Source organism: Odocoileus virginianus, chromosome 1 (genome assembly GCF_023699985.2).
Source record: "Odocoileus virginianus isolate 20LAN1187 ecotype Illinois chromosome 1, Ovbor_1.2, whole genome shotgun sequence".
In the NCBI taxonomy this organism is placed as follows: domain Eukaryota; kingdom Metazoa; phylum Chordata; class Mammalia; order Artiodactyla; family Cervidae; genus Odocoileus; species Odocoileus virginianus.
Window position 1 is genome coordinate 21,105,113 of NC_069674.1, and position 18,994 is coordinate 21,124,106.

Genomic DNA, 18,994 nt, shown 5'->3' on the forward strand with positions numbered 1-18,994 from the left:
CATCTGTGCAATTTCGGTTTGATGGAGACTTCCACCCAAAACTCTCCTTAAAAAAAAAAAATAGTTCATAAAAATATTAACTATCATGAAATACCTTCCTGGTTAGCTCACGCCACTGGAAAGAAGCTGCTATTCTTATATTAATAATTCTTCCCAGAATTAATCAGTCATTGTACATTAGAACCAGCAGCTGGAGTGTTTTGAGTGATAATGAAACCTGTAACAAGGCATCTTCAGCCGTCTTTTCAAGACAATAAGGGAATTAAAATTTCAATTTAAATGCAGAGGTTTGAAACACGCTTCACTGGCAAAATTACTTCAATTAATGTGAGTGGAATACAAAGGACAGACTGCAGAAATGTGATGCAGCAACCAGAAATTATGTCATTAATGTGCTTGCATCAACCCGGCACAATGACTACAGAGGTCTAATTTAAACCATACATATCACAAAGCTACAGGCTACAATATTAATCAAGTCTCTGATTTCCACATGACGGGTACAGGCTTCTTGCTGGATCACTTTTAGCTCTTCATAAGCTAACAGCAGCTGTTTACCTTGAAAGAGGAAACAAAAGGCCAGGCCTATTTGCAGACATCCCCTGTCATGACAATTTAATTATTTTATGCAATTCTCAGGTTATCATATCAAAAGAAAGAAATATCCCATCTAGAAGCCAAGTCTGTAGCCATCAGCCCACTCTGATGGTGAAACAAGAATTGCAGGAGCTGACACGAGCTATGGGTCACCACTGATTTATTTACTCTGGATTTATTAACCTGAGTAGGGATTAAATTAGTGGGCATCTGCACCTGCCTCAAAATGGAAATGCAAAATCTTTTGATAAAAAGATCCAAGGAAATCAGAGGGGTTTGAAAGACTAGACTGTTCTGCCTTCACTTTCTTCTGATGTCTTTTAGCACAGATTTTCATTTGGACTCTTGAGATGCCTTAAGTAGATTTTACTTCTAAGAGCACATAACCACGGGGAAAAGCAATGTGATTATTTTCTCATATGAAGTCCAATAAAAAAGCAATTATAGATCTTACTATTTATTCACATACGAAAGGCAAATTGAAGAATATTTCCAAATTTTTGAGCACATCTTAAATCCAACCTCCAGGAAATCTTCATTGTATGTTAGGAAATGCTAACCCCCCAGGTCATGCAAAGCAACTACCTCATCTGGAAAATGGAGAGGATATCAGAAACCTCTCTCTCATAAGAGTATTGTAAGAATTCAGTGTCAACAAGGGTAACATGTTTAAAATGGTACCAGCACATAGTGAGGGCTCAATACATATTAGCTATTATTATAATTATACTTTTGTTGTTCATTTCAACATTGTAGAAAGGAATGGTTAGAACAAGAGAACTTTGCCATTAAGAAAACAAAAAGAAAACATAACAAAAGCCACAAATCAGAGGGAAAAAGTCAGACCCGAGCTTGTAGAAAGGAAGTGCCCTTTTCTATTTATTGGTATGAAAGTCTTCCACAGAGCTACCCATTTGGCTAATCGTCAGTGAACTTGACTATGTGAAGTGCATTATGCTAAGTACAGGGTAGACAAAAATAGGTAAGACATAGCCCCTGCCCTTAATGACCTACCATACAAACAAAAGCAATTATATTCCTGTGAAATACATCCAGCTTATGGAAATAAATATACTTATGTTAAGCATTAACACTACAATGAATATATAATAATTCATTTTTTAAAAAACAAGGTAATTATCTAATTACCTAGGGCATTCAGAAACTCGATGAAATTTGAGCCACATCTTAAAGGATAAATCATCATTTTCCAAGTAGGAAGGATAAGGATTAGGTTTAAAGAAATGTATGATTCATAAAAAAAGAAATCTATCCCACCCATGTACATCATTAACAAATAACTAGAAATTATAATTAAGAGCCACTGCTTTAAAAACCAGCCAGATAAAAAAAAAAAAAAAAAACCAGCCAGAAAATGACAGTAAGAAGTACAACGAACAAATACATGTAATGCCACTAAAGGAGTACATTACTAAGCATTATTATTATAAAGGACACAAATTAAAACTTCAATAAATGAGAGAGAGCTTGTTCACTGAAAGACACTATTACAAAGATGACATTCTCCTAAATTTAATCAAAATTTCATCATGTTGGGACTTCTCCGGCAGTCCAGTGGCGAAGTTTCCACACTTTCTATGCAAGGGACATGGGGTTCCATCCCTGGTTAGTGATCTACAATCCCAAATGTTGCAGAGCATGGCCAAGAAGTTTTTTTTAAAGTTCCTCTCATGCTTTTCATGGAACCTGATGAGCTGATACTAAAATCCATATGGAAGAGTAAAATAATAAATGTGTGAAGATAAACAATAAATATGTAAAGAGTAAAATTAAAAAATAAAACGTGTCAAGAATAACATAGTTCTGAATAGCAAAGTGAGGGAATGTCTTCACCTGCTATCAAGATATATTATAAAATTATAGTAATTAAAACAGCACGGTTTTGGTGCAGATACAGACAAGATCAACTAAACAAAATAAAGAGCTCAGAGGCAGACCCATGCACATATGCAAACTTGGTATGTGACCAAGGTGGAATTATAAATCAGTAGGAAATGAATTCAATAAACGGCTTGAGCCAAGCAGCTATACAGAAGGTAAAATCAGATCTCTAGTTCATGCCATATACATTTTAAGTGGATTAAAGACAACGGTATAAGAAATTATCTTTGTGACAGTGGGATAAAAAAAAATAAATTTCTCAAAAGAAGTCACATAACAAAGGCAAAAAAGACTGAAAAACATTGTTGAATTAAATTTTAAAACTGTTTAATAAAAGATACCATAAACAAAAAGATACTACCAACCAGGAAAAGATATTTACAATCCATCTAACAAAAAATTAGTATCCAGAGTACATAAAGAACTACAAACAGAAAAAAAGAGGAACTTCTGAGAAATGTACCTCTCACCCTCACTCTTTTTTAGAGGTGACTGCCCTTTCTTCTCAACCAACTCCCCAGGCCTCCCATGTCCCTCAATCACATAGTTTTACTTAGAGTTGATAATCATAGTACCCAAGCTGACTAATTAATCCTAAGCCCATATTTCTGAATTAAAAGATTATTTTCCTCTGCAAAGCTGGAAAGATGTAAGATAATAGCTTACAACCCTTTTTTTCCCCAAACACCAAAACTCTGTCCACATGTGGAAAAAAGTCTATAGAAAAAAATTTTTTTTAATGCAGGAAGACCATAGAGATGGCCTTCCACATAGATGCCCATTCTTTTAGCAGACTGGCTACATGGGTAAAGCAATTCTCTTACCTAAGCTAGCTAGAGCTGAATTTCTGCAACTTACAACTAAGAAGTTACAGAAATATTTAATGAGGTCCTTAAGTAAATAAGTTCAAAAAAATATATATGGTATCATTAATTAGCTCTTAAATAAATTAGCCCTTGAGGAATAAAGGCTAGTTCTAAAATCTGAAATCCTAAAACGAACATAACACCAAAATAAACATTAACAACCTATTTTTAATATATGGCACTAACTTAAAAACAGGCCCAGTACAAAAAAAATCACAGTTCAAATAGATGTATATACGCTACACAAATATATATATGTGTATATATATAAGCTTATCTATTCTGACTGCTAAGTCTTGAATATTCAGTACATATATGCCTTCCTGAGTTTCCCAGGTGGCTCAGTGGATAAAGAATCCACCTGCCAACGCAGGAGAGGCAGGAGACATGGGTTCGATCCCTCTATCAGGAAGATTCCCCTGGAAGAGGACATGGCAACCCACTCCAGTACCCTTGCCTGGAGAACCCCACGGACAGAGGAGCCTGGCGGGCTACAGTCCATGGGGTCGCAGAGAGTCAAACATGCCTGAAGTGACTGAGTCTGCATGCATGCATGCCGTCCTAACATATAAACCAACAGTAAAGCTGAGAGGTAAGTAAATTTTTTATTGGACGCCATATAGTCATTATTAAGGAAGACGACACTATAAAGATACTGAAAATAACCAATTATTTTGCCACTCTGAAGAAAAGACCATTATTAACCTCCTTCCACTGTGGAAATTCACTATCACATAACCAGGTTTTAATATATGAGAGAATATCATGGCACATCTCATCTCTTGGTTATCAAGTTTCCTTTAAACCTTCCTATGACAGACTTCAAGCAAAATTCTTCTTGAAAGTCAGAATGAATTAGAACCACTTAGAGGATTTAACCTGTTTTGCTCCCATTAATTCCCCTCAGTGTCTTGGTTTTTTTCCTTCCAGAGTTACAGGCAATCTAATTTGCTGAAACAAAGATAAGGGACTTTCACCTATCATGGAAAAGAAAATCCAAATACAGTCCATCTGCTTCTGAGAGTTTCCTTCATCCCCAGACAACTGTGAGAAGGAAATAGGGAGCTGGTGTAGAAGGAGGAGGCAGAATGAGCAGCCCCCATTCAGAGCCACAGGCTCTGGAAGGTTAAGGTTTTTAGGAAGCAAGATTTGTATTTTTTTTTATTTTTTATTCATTATCCTGACTCTCAGCCATGTGTACCACCAGCTGCAACCATCTCTTGAATTTTCACTTCTAATTCAGAAAGTAGCAGAAAGAACGAAGACACAGGATAAAGGCTAGTCTATGGCATACTGCTGCTGGACAAAGTTACTTCCAGAATTATTCCCCTGAAAATTATTTTCTTATTAACTTAAACAAAACAAAACCCTAATGTAAACATTCTTTCACAGAATTTGTGCAACCTATAGTTCAGAAACTTCCAAAAGTTCTCTCTCATGCAGATTTCATTCTTCAAAATGGGATTCATTATGGCATCGCCGACTCAATGGACATAAGTTTGAGTAGACTCTGGGAGTTGGTGATGGACAGGGAGGCCTGGCGTGCTGCGATTCATGGGGTCGCAAAGAGTCAAACACGACTGAGCGACTGAACTGAACTATCTTCCTCTGACACTCCAACTAACACCTCTCATTGCCATTCCAACATGCCAGGTCCTGGTTTCTTACCATCAGGCTCCTTGCCATTGTTCCAAAGGCAGACAACGTAAATAACCATAGCCTCCCATTGCAAACACTGACACCAGGAGGAGGACCAGGCAGGCTTCACCTGCAAGGGCTCATGAATGCCCAGAGGGCAGTTTGTCATGTGCTTTGAGAGGGACAGAATTCAGAGGGAACAGAAGGAAGCACTCTTCTATCTTAGCAGACACGCCCAGTTCAGGCAGTGCTCTTACCAGCATGTCGGTGGCACTGAGATAGTGCTTGCTGGCCATGCACTGTTCCAGCTTTTGAGGCACTTGCTTGATATTCTCGATTTCATCCAGCAGGTTCAGAACATGCTTATGTTCAATTCCTTCAATCCACAGCTTCCGAAGCTCATCTCGTTTGCAGTGCAATAGCATCTTGCATGAAAGCAGATTCTCTTTTACCTGCAACAGAACAGTTTCCATCTTGGGTCAGTCCAAAGTCTTGCCAGACTAAACCTACAACGTGGTTTGTATTCTTCACCATTACTGCTGTAACAGTCTCTAGTTCTCACTGCCACCCATTCTCCTGAGGCTAATCTATACGCAGAATTCTAATCCTGGTTAAGACACAGACTCACTTGCTTAGGTCTCCACTTCTCTGTATTCTCTTTCCTGTGAGATGAGAGAATTACTCCTAACCTACCTCTGAGTAATTTAGAAAAAAATTACTCAGGCTACAAAGCACTCTGAAAATAGGAAGTTCCACACCTAAGTTAGTATGTCTAGAAGGGAGTGACTAATTTGAGAGACCACGCTATCAATCCTTCTCCATTCTTCCTGGCATAGTTCCTATTCAGCTGATGAATCACTTGGCTCATCCTTGGAGGTCTAAAACTTTAGCTGAATTTTATAACCAAGGAACTGGATGTTCATCTCAACTGACTAAAATGAAAGTAAAGTCAGCTTCCAGGAGAGCAGACACATCCAGAGGCAATCATGAAATAAAGAGAATTAAAACATGCCAAGAATTTTTTGCCATGTATTCTGATTTTTAGATATTAAATAAGACAATTGCCAGCATTCTCATAGATCTGCACAGTTTGGCGCCGGCATTGATAAGCAAAGCTTGATAACAAAGGAGAAGAGAAGCAGGGAGGGGTAGTCACAAGGTTCAGGATAAGTGCATTTCCACTTCCTACCCTAATTAAAAAATTTTTATTTTTATAGCATGATACAGTAAAAATCATGAGCTTTCACAATTTACAGAACTACTTTTATATACTTTTGACAGTCCTTTACATGTGTCTTTACTTAAGTTAGAATTTCATATTTGTTTACAGTTTTGGTTTTCTGTATGAGGTAAAATGTATACATGAAGGGATATCACTTGAAGAGTTTTAGCAAATGTATACACACCTGCATAATTCAAACGTTCATTAATGTATAGGACATTCCCATCACTCGAGAAAGTCTACCATGTTTGTAACAATTAAAGTATCTGTCGTCTTCGACAATATTTAGTGTTGTGGCACACAGACTCAAGGATGCTATTTTTTTTTTTTGATGATTATAAAACTAAATTTTAACATCTTTCCAAAAAACATGGAAAACAGGATGACTGAATGCTAAAATGAGAAGGTATCTTGAGACAGCATCTAATCCAATCCTACAACTTAAGGACAACTTTTATCCTTTTTTAAATCATACTTTTATCAAACTCTCCAATGTAAAAAGAGCCCTAAGTAAGGGCACTCTGTACTCTCTCCTGATAAGCATAGTAGAATGAAGCATAGTAGAATTACTTAGCTTTTGAGGGAGTGATAGACCCCTTTAACAATCTGGCGAAGAAGATTCTAATGACCCCTAATCCTTCCTGCAATCCTAAAGAGATAGTGAAATAACTCCTTTTTAGCATAAAACACTAAGAAAAGAGAAAACAGAGAGAAGGGAACAGCAAGGATGGCAAGAAATCCTTGGAAACTGAAGAAGATGGACAGCATCAAGTGGGGTTAGTTAAGACTGAAAAGGAAGCACCAAGATACTAAAGGCAAGAATTCAGGGTGGAGGGACTTCCCTTGTGGTTCACTGATGGAGACTCCATGCTCCTAGTGCAGGGGTTGTGGGTTTGATCTTTGGTTGGGGAACTAAAATCCTACATGCTACATAGTGCAGCCAAAAAACTTAGCCAGCAGACCCATAGATAGCAATTTATTCCAAAAAAAGGTACAGAGTGGAAAGTATTTTGAGTCCTCAACCATCTTCATCAAACCACACAGGCATGTAATTCCCTCCCCTCAACCCTGGCCAAATAGGTTTACAATCTGAAGAAACTGAACTAGAAGGAATCTGGACCAGGAAATGTCAGCCAACTGAGAGGAGGGAGGTAGGCAGTGGGCAGGAAACAGGAAGATGAGGTCAAAGCGGACCCACCAACAAGTAAGGTCCTCAGCCCTCTTTTGACCCTCAACGTCCTTGCTGGGTTGGCTCCAGTAAAACTCAGCTTGACTCTTGAGCCCCGATATGGGAAACATATGGCTCTCCCCTGGGAAAAACAACCAGTTGAAAAGAACTATCAACGGTGACATCTGAAGCTCGACCAAGGAAACTGTTGGGTACCTACCCAACCATCACAAGGGAGTCCCACCACATACTCCGAGCTGTGTTGTGCACCTTCCTCCCCCACCCATGCAGTCAGCCAAGGATCACGATACAGTCAAGGAAAGCCTGTAATATGGATAGACAGGTAAAAGAAAAAGGTGCTGAGTGGAGTAGGGAAACAGAAACTAAGGGAGGAAAAAGAAATTTTTGAAACTATGATGAGTATCCCTTGGGGGAGAAGATATTACATCAGTGAAACAAGAATAGGATGCTACAAAAAATAAATTCAGAGAATGAAAACCAGCTCTCAGAAATTATAAGTATGATAGCAAAAAAAAAAAAATCCAATAAAGGTTAAAAGAGACTCTTGAATCTCCAAAGAGTAAGACACAGAAAAACAAAGAAAGGAAAACAGGTGAGAAAAGAAAATGGGGTGATTGATCCAAAGAAGGATACCAGGGGGAAAAAAATGAGAGTGGAGGAAAAAAAAATTAGATAAAATGTTCCAGAGCAAAAGATATGAATTTTCCAACTGAAAAGGCACACCAAGTGTTCAAGACAATGGAGTGAAAAAAGGCCAAAGCCAGGGCACCTTATCCCGACTTGTAAGAACACAGAGATATAGACCATTCTAAAAGCTTTCAAAGGAAGAAAAAAAAAAAAACCCACACAAAGGATTGTGAATCAGAACACATCTCAATAGTACCACTAAAAGCTACAAGACAAAGGAATAATATTTCTTCAAAATCCTAAGAATTATTTCCCAGAAAAACTTTCAATCAAGTGTGAAGAAAAAAATGAAGACACTTTCAGACACGCAAGCTCTCAAAAAAATAGACCTCATTTGTGCTATATCTCACCAAACTACTGAAGAACACACTCCATCAATACAAGAGGAAAACAAGAGAACATACACAGGATCCAGCAAAGGGGGAAACTGATGCAGAACAAACACTAGGGGATTCTCCAGTCATTAACTCCAAGAAAAACAACAAAAATATTGCACAAACAAAAACAGTATTCTGGATGGCTTATGTGTAAACATTTCTGTCATTATAATAAAATAAGCTAAGATCATGGCATCCAGTCCCATCACTTCATGGCAAATAGACGGGGAAACAACAGAAACAGTGGCTGACTTTATTTTTCTGGGCTCCAAAATCACTGCAGATGGTGATTGCAGCCATGAAATTAAAGGATGCTTACTCCTAGGAAGCCAACCTAGACAGCATATTAAAAAGTAGAGACATTACTTTGTCAACAAAGGTCCGTCTAGTCAAGGCTACGGTTTTTCCAGTGGTCATGTATGGATGTGAGAGTTGGACTATGAAGAAAGCTGAGTGCTGAAGAATTGATGCTTTTGAACTGTGGTGTTGGAGAAGACTCTTGAGAGTCCCTTGGACTGCAAGGAGATCCAAGCAGTCCATTCTAAAGAAGATCAGTCCTGGGTGTTCATTGGAAGGACTGATGTTGAAGCTGAAACTCCAATACTTTGGCCACCTGATGCAAAGAGCTGACTCATCTGAAAAGACCCTGATGCTGGGAAAGACTGAGGGCGGGAGGAGAAGGAACGACAGAGGATGATATGGCTGGATGTCATCACCAACTCAACGGACATGAGTTTGGGTAGACTCCGGGAGTTGGTGGATGGACAGGGAGGCCTGGCGTGCTGCAGTTCATGGGGTTGCAAAGAGTCGGACATGACTGAGTGACTGAACTGAACTGAATAAAATAAGCACCAGTTATTTAACCAAAAACTAGGATACAACTATACAGAAAGGATGAGGGGAGATGGGGGGGGGGAAGTGAAGGGGGGAACCATAACTGGAACCTCATATACAATGTCTTGGAGAAGGAAATGGCTACCCACTCTGTTTTTCTTGCCAGAAGAATTCCACAGACAGAGGAGGCTGGTGGGCTACAGGCTGTGGGATCACAAAGAGTTGGACACGATTGAGTGACTAACACCATCAGTATTCTTGCCTGGAGCATTCCATGGACAGAGGAGCCTGGCAGGCTACAGTCCATACAGTTGCAAAGAGTCAGATACGACTGAGCAACTAACACACATAACGTCCAAAATAGAAAAATCCAGAAACGTAGTATAAGCTTATTACTTTGAAATATAGAAATACAACTATCTGGCGAAAAAATAAAAGAAATTTCATACTGAAGTATAAAATTAGTATTATGGTAGGATGAGGTAGGGAAGAGCTGGTTTTTAATCAGCATTTGTGATTTTATTTGACTTTTTAAAACACATTTCTCAAGGCCATTCCTAGATCCCTCTAGGAGTTCTTGGTCCCTGGGTTAAGAACTCTAGCTATTAAATCCATTCTATTTTAAATCTTAGTTGAAATCTATCAAAATCTAATTTCCGATATTCTACTCATATCACCTTGGTTCTATACTTCTCAGCTTTTTCCTCTGTGTGTAATGGTTACTATGGCAACAGTTAAAAATAAATTTTATGTCATACAACACCCAACTAGGCTCCTGATCAAGAGAGTGAAAGAAACTTATAGTGTATCAGTAAAGCTCGGCAAACTCCCTTCTGATTGGAAAAAGACCATTATGGCATTTCATACAGGATATACAATGTAATCCGCTCACTCCTCATTTTGCTTACTAAATGGAGGAAAAATAAAAAGGAAGGTAAAAGGTGTGGGTGGGTTTGGGGGTAAGAGAGATGGCATCAGGCTGTGTGGAAAATGAACATCACCAAAGTGATTCCCTAAATTGAATTTAGCTGAAGATGCAGACGTAAAAAGCTACAAGAACTTTTAAAACTGAATTGCCCTGAGGCTTCAGCTTTTTGACCAGAAAGTCACAGTTATGAAGAGATGTTCTTTTAAAACAGGGTGATGGGGGGAATACCAGTCAGCAATAAAAGGGAAGAAATATGAATTTCAACATTAAGGCTGAGCAAAGGAAGCCAGACGCAAGAGTGTATACTCCGACGTTCCAGAAGAAACAAAAATATGTGCGAATAGATTTCAAATCAGTATTTGTTTGAAGCAGGATGGGGTGGGGGGGGCGGTTGGTTATTGCCTGTAAAGAAGCAGAAGAGAACGCTCTGAGGCAATGGAAACACATTTAAGGATACATATGTTTGCCAAAACTCATTGAACTGTACTCTAAAAATAATCCACTTCATTGTGTGCAATCTCTAGCTCAATAGATAAAATTTTTGAAACAGGGAGGGGAGAAACAGGACTATAACTATCAGTGAATAATGGCGCCTTTTAAATGTAAGAAAGATATCATATTCCACCTAAACCTTTATTTCTCAAATGCCTGTTCTTTTAGAAATGTGGTGACAGCATTTTAATTCCATTCTGATTTATCAAGATAGCCAAGATTCAAAAATTCTGTTACTGTTTCTTCCTTAAATAAATCCATGAAGAGTCAAGCTTTTGAAATCGTGACATCAAAACCCAAGTAAAGAAACCCTTCCTCAAACACAAGTTTCCTCTGCTTCCTTAGAATTTTAGTAACTTTATAGTTGCTCCAAATCATCTGCTCAGAAATAGCAGGAATTTCAGTTTCAAAAAAATGGTAAGAACTAAGTCACTTTAATTAGAGACTATTAGAAAAAGAGAAAATAAAAGAACACAGGGCCCAACAGGTCATTGTGAATAGATATGTGAGATACATAAAGCAGGAAAATATATATATATATATCTCAAGATTTTGCAGCCCTGCCTTGGGAAAGATCAAGAGAGGAGGAAACCAATGGGGGCGCATCTGGTAGGAGGATGCTGGGGGAGGCACAGGGGATGTGGGGGCCTTAACTCTAAAGTCTTAAAACCAGAAAAGCACTGAGCTTGGATTAAGTATAAGATCAGGCGAGGAGGGGAAGGCCTTTGAGTGGACGCATTGCATTATCTGTAATAAAGTCCAACAAACGTGCAAGCACCTGATACTGTAGACCAGAAATACCCTGCAAAATTCCCTAGAAACAAGGGACGGTAAATGAAAATCTAGCAATCAACACTATTCTTATTTCTAAAAGTATCACATTTTCTCTTTTTTGTAGTAAAAAACAAACCTATATAACAAGCATTTTTATGGGAATCCTCCTTACTTGTGTCCAACCCACTTTTTCCACAGTCTTATAGACAGTATCTCAAAAGAATGAGCTTCAGAAACACTACTTACTGCTCTGCTTAAAAGCCCTTTGGAACCAAAGATCTTTTTTAAATTACAATCAAACTTACTTTCCATGCTTTTTGCCCCTTAGTTTTTCAGCTTCCAATTTAAGGACTTAAGTTCTGAGAGGTTCCACTCAACCCTTGCTAAAGGCAACACCATCCTTTTGAGCTGCTGAGTCTGGATACAGAACATAAATAGAGATACAGTTAAACTTAATGAAAAGGTTCCCTTGTAGTTCCTGTGACTACATTCATGACCCAGACTACTGCCTAGATTTTCAATGATGCTACCTCATTCTTGCCCACAGTGTACCATGTCCATTTCTAGATTTTTTTTCCTTTCTCATACAAGCAGCTAGGGTTTTCTATCTTACATCTGGGCTTAAAATAACTTCTTACCAAAATCATCTTATTCTCCTGTGACTTTCTTTTTTATATTAGTTAAGGCTATTCTTCACTCTAATTCTACTTTTCAATGTATACTTTCATATAAAAAGTGACAAAATTATTTTATTTAAATATTAAATAATGAATGTTACATTACTCAGTGATTAAGCCCTAACAACTTCACTTTAATATTCACATATGGTTATTTCCAATTACAGGCAAGAAAAATTATTTAACAGCTTGGTCCAGCACCAACAGAATAGCCAAAATTGGGGCAAAACATAAAAAGTTTGTGCACACATCACAACAGAGGCAATTTTCTGTGTTTTCCTGCAGCCTCAGTCAGTTCAGTCGCTCAGTCATGTCCGACTCTCTGTGACCCCATGGACTGCAGCATGCCAGGCCTCCCTGTCCATCACCAACTCCTGGAGTTTACTCAAACTCATGTCCATTGAGTCGGTGATGCCATCCAACCATATCATCCTCTGTCATACCCTTCTCCTCCCGCCTTCAATCTTTCCCAGCTTCAGCCTACCTACTTCCATAAGCATTAGATGAGTACTTAGCATCTTTAAAGAAATCTGGTGTCTTCTCATCTACTTAGTACAGGATGGGAGAAACATTCAAATTCAACTACAACCAACAGTCACTACCCACACAGCCCAAGTCCCCAACTCATAGCCATTCACATTCATCTATTCTTGGTGTTGCGATAACAGTCATCATAAGAGACACTGGTAGGTCCTATAGATTCTGAAGCTTTCTAATGTACTAACATCTCGTTTGTACTCAATAACAACATATTCAACGGTAAGAAGATAGCCCGTTTTACTTATCCACATGACTGATCTGATCAATTGTACAAGGCATTGCATTTACACATTTAATCCTGAAAAAACTCCAAATGGACTTGGCTGATGTAAAGAAGTTTGGGGCATCTGAGAAGAATCAAATCCATCTGTCAACTCATATATCCTCAAGGACAGAGATTCTACCAACACAAATCCACACATGAAATACCAAGTTGTAAACAGTTTTATGTAAACAGTGTAAACGTTTCCATGTTCTCAAGCTTTAAAAGGTAACCAAGTATGAATGTGGACATCTTCATCTTCCCTGGCCCCCAATAAAATCTATTCTCAGAGCAGCTAGAGTGGCCCTTTTAAAATGTTAGACACAACTGGCCATTCTTGTGCTCAAAACCTTAAAACGATTTTCCACCACACTCAAGCGTTCATATGCAAATCTTTACAATGATCAAGACCTCACGTGGCCTGACCCACTCCGAGACACCCCAACCTCCAGCTCTCTCCTCTCCCTCCCACTCCCCCCTCTCCTTACCACTGTGCTCCAGCTCCAACCTTGCTGCTGCCCCAAATTTCAATCATGTTCTTGCTTCAGGATCTTTCTGTACCTGATATCCCCTCTCTCTGGTGCTGGCTTGAATATAAAGTCAGTGAAGCCCTCCCAGACCATTCTATTCAAAAGAGCAATGCTCTATTCTTTTTCTTTTTAAGCACAGCACTTCTTTACCATCTGCTATACCTTCTTACTTACTCATTTATAGCCTGCTTTCCTTGACTAGAAGGTAAACTCCATGAGGACAGGCATTTTTATCTGTTTTACTCACTTCTATATCCCAGAACCCAGAGCAATGCTCAGAACAAAACAGATAATATACAGAGACAAAATCAATGATGCTAAATAGCATCTGTTTTCCTGTGCCTTCCTACTAGCAGGTAAGGTCCATGATTGTACAGGGATTGATTGTCCATTATATGGAAATCTAAAACAGATTTCAGTATCTAAAACACCACCAGCACATAGCTGGCACTCAACAAATATTTACTAAGTGAATCTTCATCCCATTCTTTTGGCAGAGAACAGAAAGAAAATTTCAACTCATATTCACATGTTCTCAACATGTTGCTTGGCTCTGAAATAATATAATCCAATGAGAAGTGAATCATCCCCATTTCTACTTTAGAAATATACATACCTTTATTTTGTACATAATCTAAAGTGCAATTAAAAGCCAAAAATGATAGGCAAAGATTAACGAGGAAACATCAGTGTTTCCTTGGTGATAAGGAATAGACTTTTACAGTACAAAATTGTCCAATTATACAATGAAAACCAATTCCCTTTCATGTTTCCCCAAAATTTTTCTTCTCCCATGTATCATTAAAGGCTTTCCTGAATAGAGACTTTTAGTCCTTTCTTTCTCTTCCCCACATTGAAGCTAATTCATAACACAGTTATATAACATTTACTCGACAACTATCTAATACAATAAACACAAAATTTTTGTTGTTGTTTCCTTTTGCTCTAAACTCCGGCATACTTAAAAATGAGGATGGCAAAAAAGACTGTGGATACTAAAACAAGTGTGAAATCATCAAAATGAGCCTCTCTTTCTTAGTATCAGCAAACACTCTTTGTTTGGGCAGAGAAGCTATCAACTCAGAGAGATAGAAGTCAAGGCAGAAACCACTGCAGTGCCTCACTGGTGATCAGGACAAAGTCCCTCCAGTCAAGCAGACTAATCAGAAAACACAAATACCACGAGGTCCTTCACCCTTACTGTGATTACCGGAGGCAAAGCGGCAGGTCAGCAGCTCTATACATTCACTCTCTGACCCCTCTTGAGCTCAGTATACTGGGTCAAAATGGACTACCATTCACTTTAAATCTAGGGCGACTGATCTATAGCTTTACCTAGTAACACAGATAAATCCATGGGATGAACTCGCCACTTGTCAAGGCTAAGAATTACAGTATTCCTTTTGAAAATGTCCAGTTAATTTTAAAATGTAGAGAGGTCAGCATATTGCTTCAAAAAAGGTTAAGAGCCTACTGATTGTGGAACTGGACTCAAGGCTGAAACTCATATATAACAGCATCTGAGAAAAATAATTTCGGTACCTGCTTACACATCATAATATAAGGTATAGAAGGCAGGAAAGAAAACATGTGAGAAGACTGGAAGCACAGCCATCCTAGGCAGATACATCCAGAGAATTCTCAAACCACTAAAACACCACAGGGCAGCGCTAATCTTCACATGGTCCGTGCAGCCCTCTGGCCACAGAGGTGCTTGGGAGTCAGCAGCTGAGTGCTAAGGATGGGACCCAGCATCAGGCTCTGCATCTCTCACCCCAATACGAATCAAGAGGCGACTGGGATGTTGAGATTCTGCAAAATCTCATTTACAAAGAATTGGGGGCGGGAGGGTAGGGAAGGGTACTGCTTAAAAGATGTCTGAAAACCAGAATCAAGGACCTCAGAGCAAGGAGACCAGAGTTCAGATCCTAAATTTGAGGACTGAGGAACAGACATAATCCTGCCAGGCAAAGAATCAGTGATCAGTAAGTGGTAACAATTGTTATTTATCAGAGAGCTGTCATAGAAGGTATTAAAGAAGTGACCCTCGAAATACACAGCCTAAAACCATGTAACTATGATGTGACAGTACATAACCTTTATTTGATCAATTCATCCTTTGGCCAAATATAAAAATACTCCTTATGAATCCACTTTATTCTTTAGGAAGTAAAGATGTAGTACCTGGGAACCAAAAGTTTTTCAAAGACCAATCACAGAAGAAAGGAAGCGGGGAGGGATGGGGAGTAGGGAAGGGTGGAGAGAGGAAAGGAAGGAAGGAAAGAAGGAAGAAGGAAGGAGAGGAAGAGAGAAGTGAGGAAGAAAATGTGAAAGAAAAACAGCTCCAAAATATGCAAGACAATTACAAAATGAAAATACATGCTTGTCACTACTGAAGAATATTCAAGAATTTCAAGATTCATAAATACTTCATTATACATTTAAATAATTTGTGAGTGAGATTTTCTTAAAAACTACCAATAAGGTACAATGACTGTGGAGAAAATCACAACCGACTTTAAATGGGGCGACATACTCAAAACCAAATTTTTTTTAAATTTTCGACTGCTACAGCAATTCACACAATGTGTGACTACATCTGCTACATTAAAACGAGAGCCTCTAACAGTAAAAGGCCCCGGTGTCTTAGAACAGCTCCCCTTTCAGGCTTCCTCAAAAATCATGGCAGAAGCCGAGGGTCAGACTTAGGGGAGAAAGAAGCAAGGCCAGCTGCCCTCTGTGATCCCCTGCAGCCTGGGCTAAAAGAAACCTGAATCACTCTGTTAGGGTCATCACCACCACCGGGGAACCTCCCCCAGTCACAACACCTGGACCAACGGAAGATGCGACAGCCACTCTCAGAGGGATGGAGCCTCACCTGCTTGATTTTGTTTCGGGAGTTGGTGATGCGCTCTGTGATGCTCTGGTAGGTGCGGATGGCAGTTGTCAGTTCTGTGTAGTGCCGTACAATGAGTTCATCCAGGTCACGGTCACACCTCTCATAGGCTTCTTCGAGACGCCCCTTCTCGTTTTCTCTGTCTTCAACATCATCACTGGTAGACAGGGTCCTGTTTAAGACAGAATGTATCAGGCTGAGTCAAACTTAAAAGCTGAAAGTAGAAACAAATAGAGTTAAGTCAGTGAGGGTACATGCCCCTAGGAAATGAAACAAGTTATTAAGGGAAGACATGAGACATTTGGGTGGTAAATTCCAGTAGCCTAGTAAGTGGATTTATATGTTTTCTAAATAAGGAATCTTCCCCTTCACTTTTCCCCTTGGCATGATCAGGAAAGAGGCGGCATGAACTCTGTAAGAGCCTGGGCACGTCTCCATTTGTTTGAATGAATCCTAGTATGTGCACATCCCTTATCAGTGACAAGTCTGACCAATAAGACCTAAGGACTTCTAGGAGTAGTTTCCTTCCAAGAAGATTAACAGGAAGCAAGTTCCTCTTCCCAACACTGGGTATTGTTATACAAAGCTCAGATAATCATACATTAGCCATGTGATAATCCTAGAAGGAAAAGCCAGGAGAAACGCCAAGCTACTGCCATCACATCATTGGGCCACCAAAGTGGACAACCCACAGCAGCCTCACCCCAGGACTCCTTGTGAGGGGAGCTAATAAATATCCATTGCTGATGTCACTTTCACTTGGTCTTTTATAACAGAGCCAAAAGCATACTTACTGTAAAACTGCTTCTACACTGAGGAACTGCCTTCCAAACAGTTCACTCAAATTACCTGAATTTGGTTCAGAGCCCCCAGCGACCCAGAAATAAGGTCATGGTAATTCTAAAAACCATTACAACAGCAATAATATCAGCTATCCTACCAGACAGCCCCTGCATTTACTATTCTTCCAACAGCACTAACAAGATTGATATGAATCAACAATAAGCAGCGAGTGAGATAGATACACTTATTAAAAATCTTTCAATAACTTAGTTTGATACATGGGCACAGAGCTTTGTTTCCTCTATTATCCTTCTTGAGTAATTTTTTTTTAATTAAGTGTTATAATCAGTAACAAAGAAACCTTTTCCTCTTATCTGTTGGCTGCCGTAATTTCGCTCCATTAAATTCCCTCAGATTTGTCAGCTTATACATTCAGCATACTTTATTTCATTTATCTTTTTTAATTTAGGGAGGAGGTAGTTTAGGCTTTCTGTGATGGATGCAATCAATTATAAAGTCCATCATTAGAACTGCTTTCGGAGATGGTCTGTCAGCAAATCAATCACCTATTCCCTTCCAGATTTTTGTAAGCAAACTACTGTAAAACAGTCTTTTTCCAAACTGTCATTTAGAGCAAAAGATCTTAATTCATGAGTCACACAATTTACAAAACAATATCTTCCAATTTAGAGGGAGATTCAGCAGGCCAGTCTGATACTAATCTAACCTCTAAAAAGAATTTTGTAAATGTGTTAAGGGATGTCAAGAGATGATGTCCAGCATGAAATGGGGGAACAGGAGGGACAGAAATGGAATGAAGCAAAAGGCACCGCTTGGGGAGGGAGCGGTACCGGATACACACTGGGAACCCCAAGACTTGAACTTCCCATGCCAGATCCTGTGTCCTCCTCTGTCAACTGGTAAGCCTACACCAGACTACCTCGAAGCTTACTTCCAGGAAGAAAATAATACACAAGCATTGAGCTAATTAAGCAAATCAGAGTAGAGACCTTGGGGTGGGGGGGGGTGGAGTTTTGGTTTCAAAGATAGAGCAACCAGTATTACTTGCAATATTTGGGTACAGGGTGGCTGAGCATGTCATCATGTTGTTTCTATGATACATAACTTTGCTCTTTAAATCTGAAACCTTCCAGGCTGTTAATCTAGAATAAAGCACAATCAGAAAATGCCTTCAATTTATCAACTGTCCCAAAGGGAAGCGCTCCTAGATGTTTAACTATTAGTTCCCCCTGTTCGCAGCAAATGGCCACAGACTTTTTTCAAAGCTACACTCAGTCAGTTTGCCATCTTTATGAGGCTTTGCAGGATTTCCTCCCCACCATCTGTGGAAGGAAACATGCCAAGCATTTGACATCATTCACATTTACTAGTACAACTACCATCAGGGAAAATGTTGGGCTGAGAGACCATCTTCGTGGGCATCAGCTGTCACTGTAACACATCACCACACATTAGGAATGATTCAGAAAACCAAAAGGGTTACTGAAATGAAGATGAGAATAAACTGGGTCTCAGTGAGCTTCAGTTCCTATGTTCATTTTCAGAGAAAATATCTGTATAAGGAAATAGCCTGTGCCATGTTTTGCCCCTACATCCAAAATTCATCCTCTAGATGTAAACTGGGCTGAATGACATTTGCCTTTAGTCAAAAATTTCTTGCATAAGAGCACTCTGAGAGGACAAAACCATTCAAGTTTTGTTTGTGCTTTGGGATCTGTTTGTTTACGTGGACCATTTTTGAAGTCTTTATTGAATGTTACAATATTGCTCCTGTTTTAT

General features: G+C 39.1%; 1 protein-coding gene across 1 annotated transcript in view; it reads right to left on the reverse strand.

Moving 5' to 3' along the window:
* The window catches only part of EXOC4 (exocyst complex component 4), an 814,875-nt gene that overhangs the window by 777,402 nt on the left and 18,479 nt on the right, over positions 1 to 18,994 (reverse strand). Inside the window, exons 2-3 of the mRNA XM_070465647.1 lie at positions 16,394 to 16,583; positions 5,261 to 5,455 (exon numbers count right to left, since the gene is read on the reverse strand). Coding sequence (XP_070321748.1) covers positions 5,261 to 5,455; positions 16,394 to 16,583 — 385 coding nt within the window. The remainder of the gene's footprint in view (positions 1 to 5,260; positions 5,456 to 16,393; positions 16,584 to 18,994) is intronic.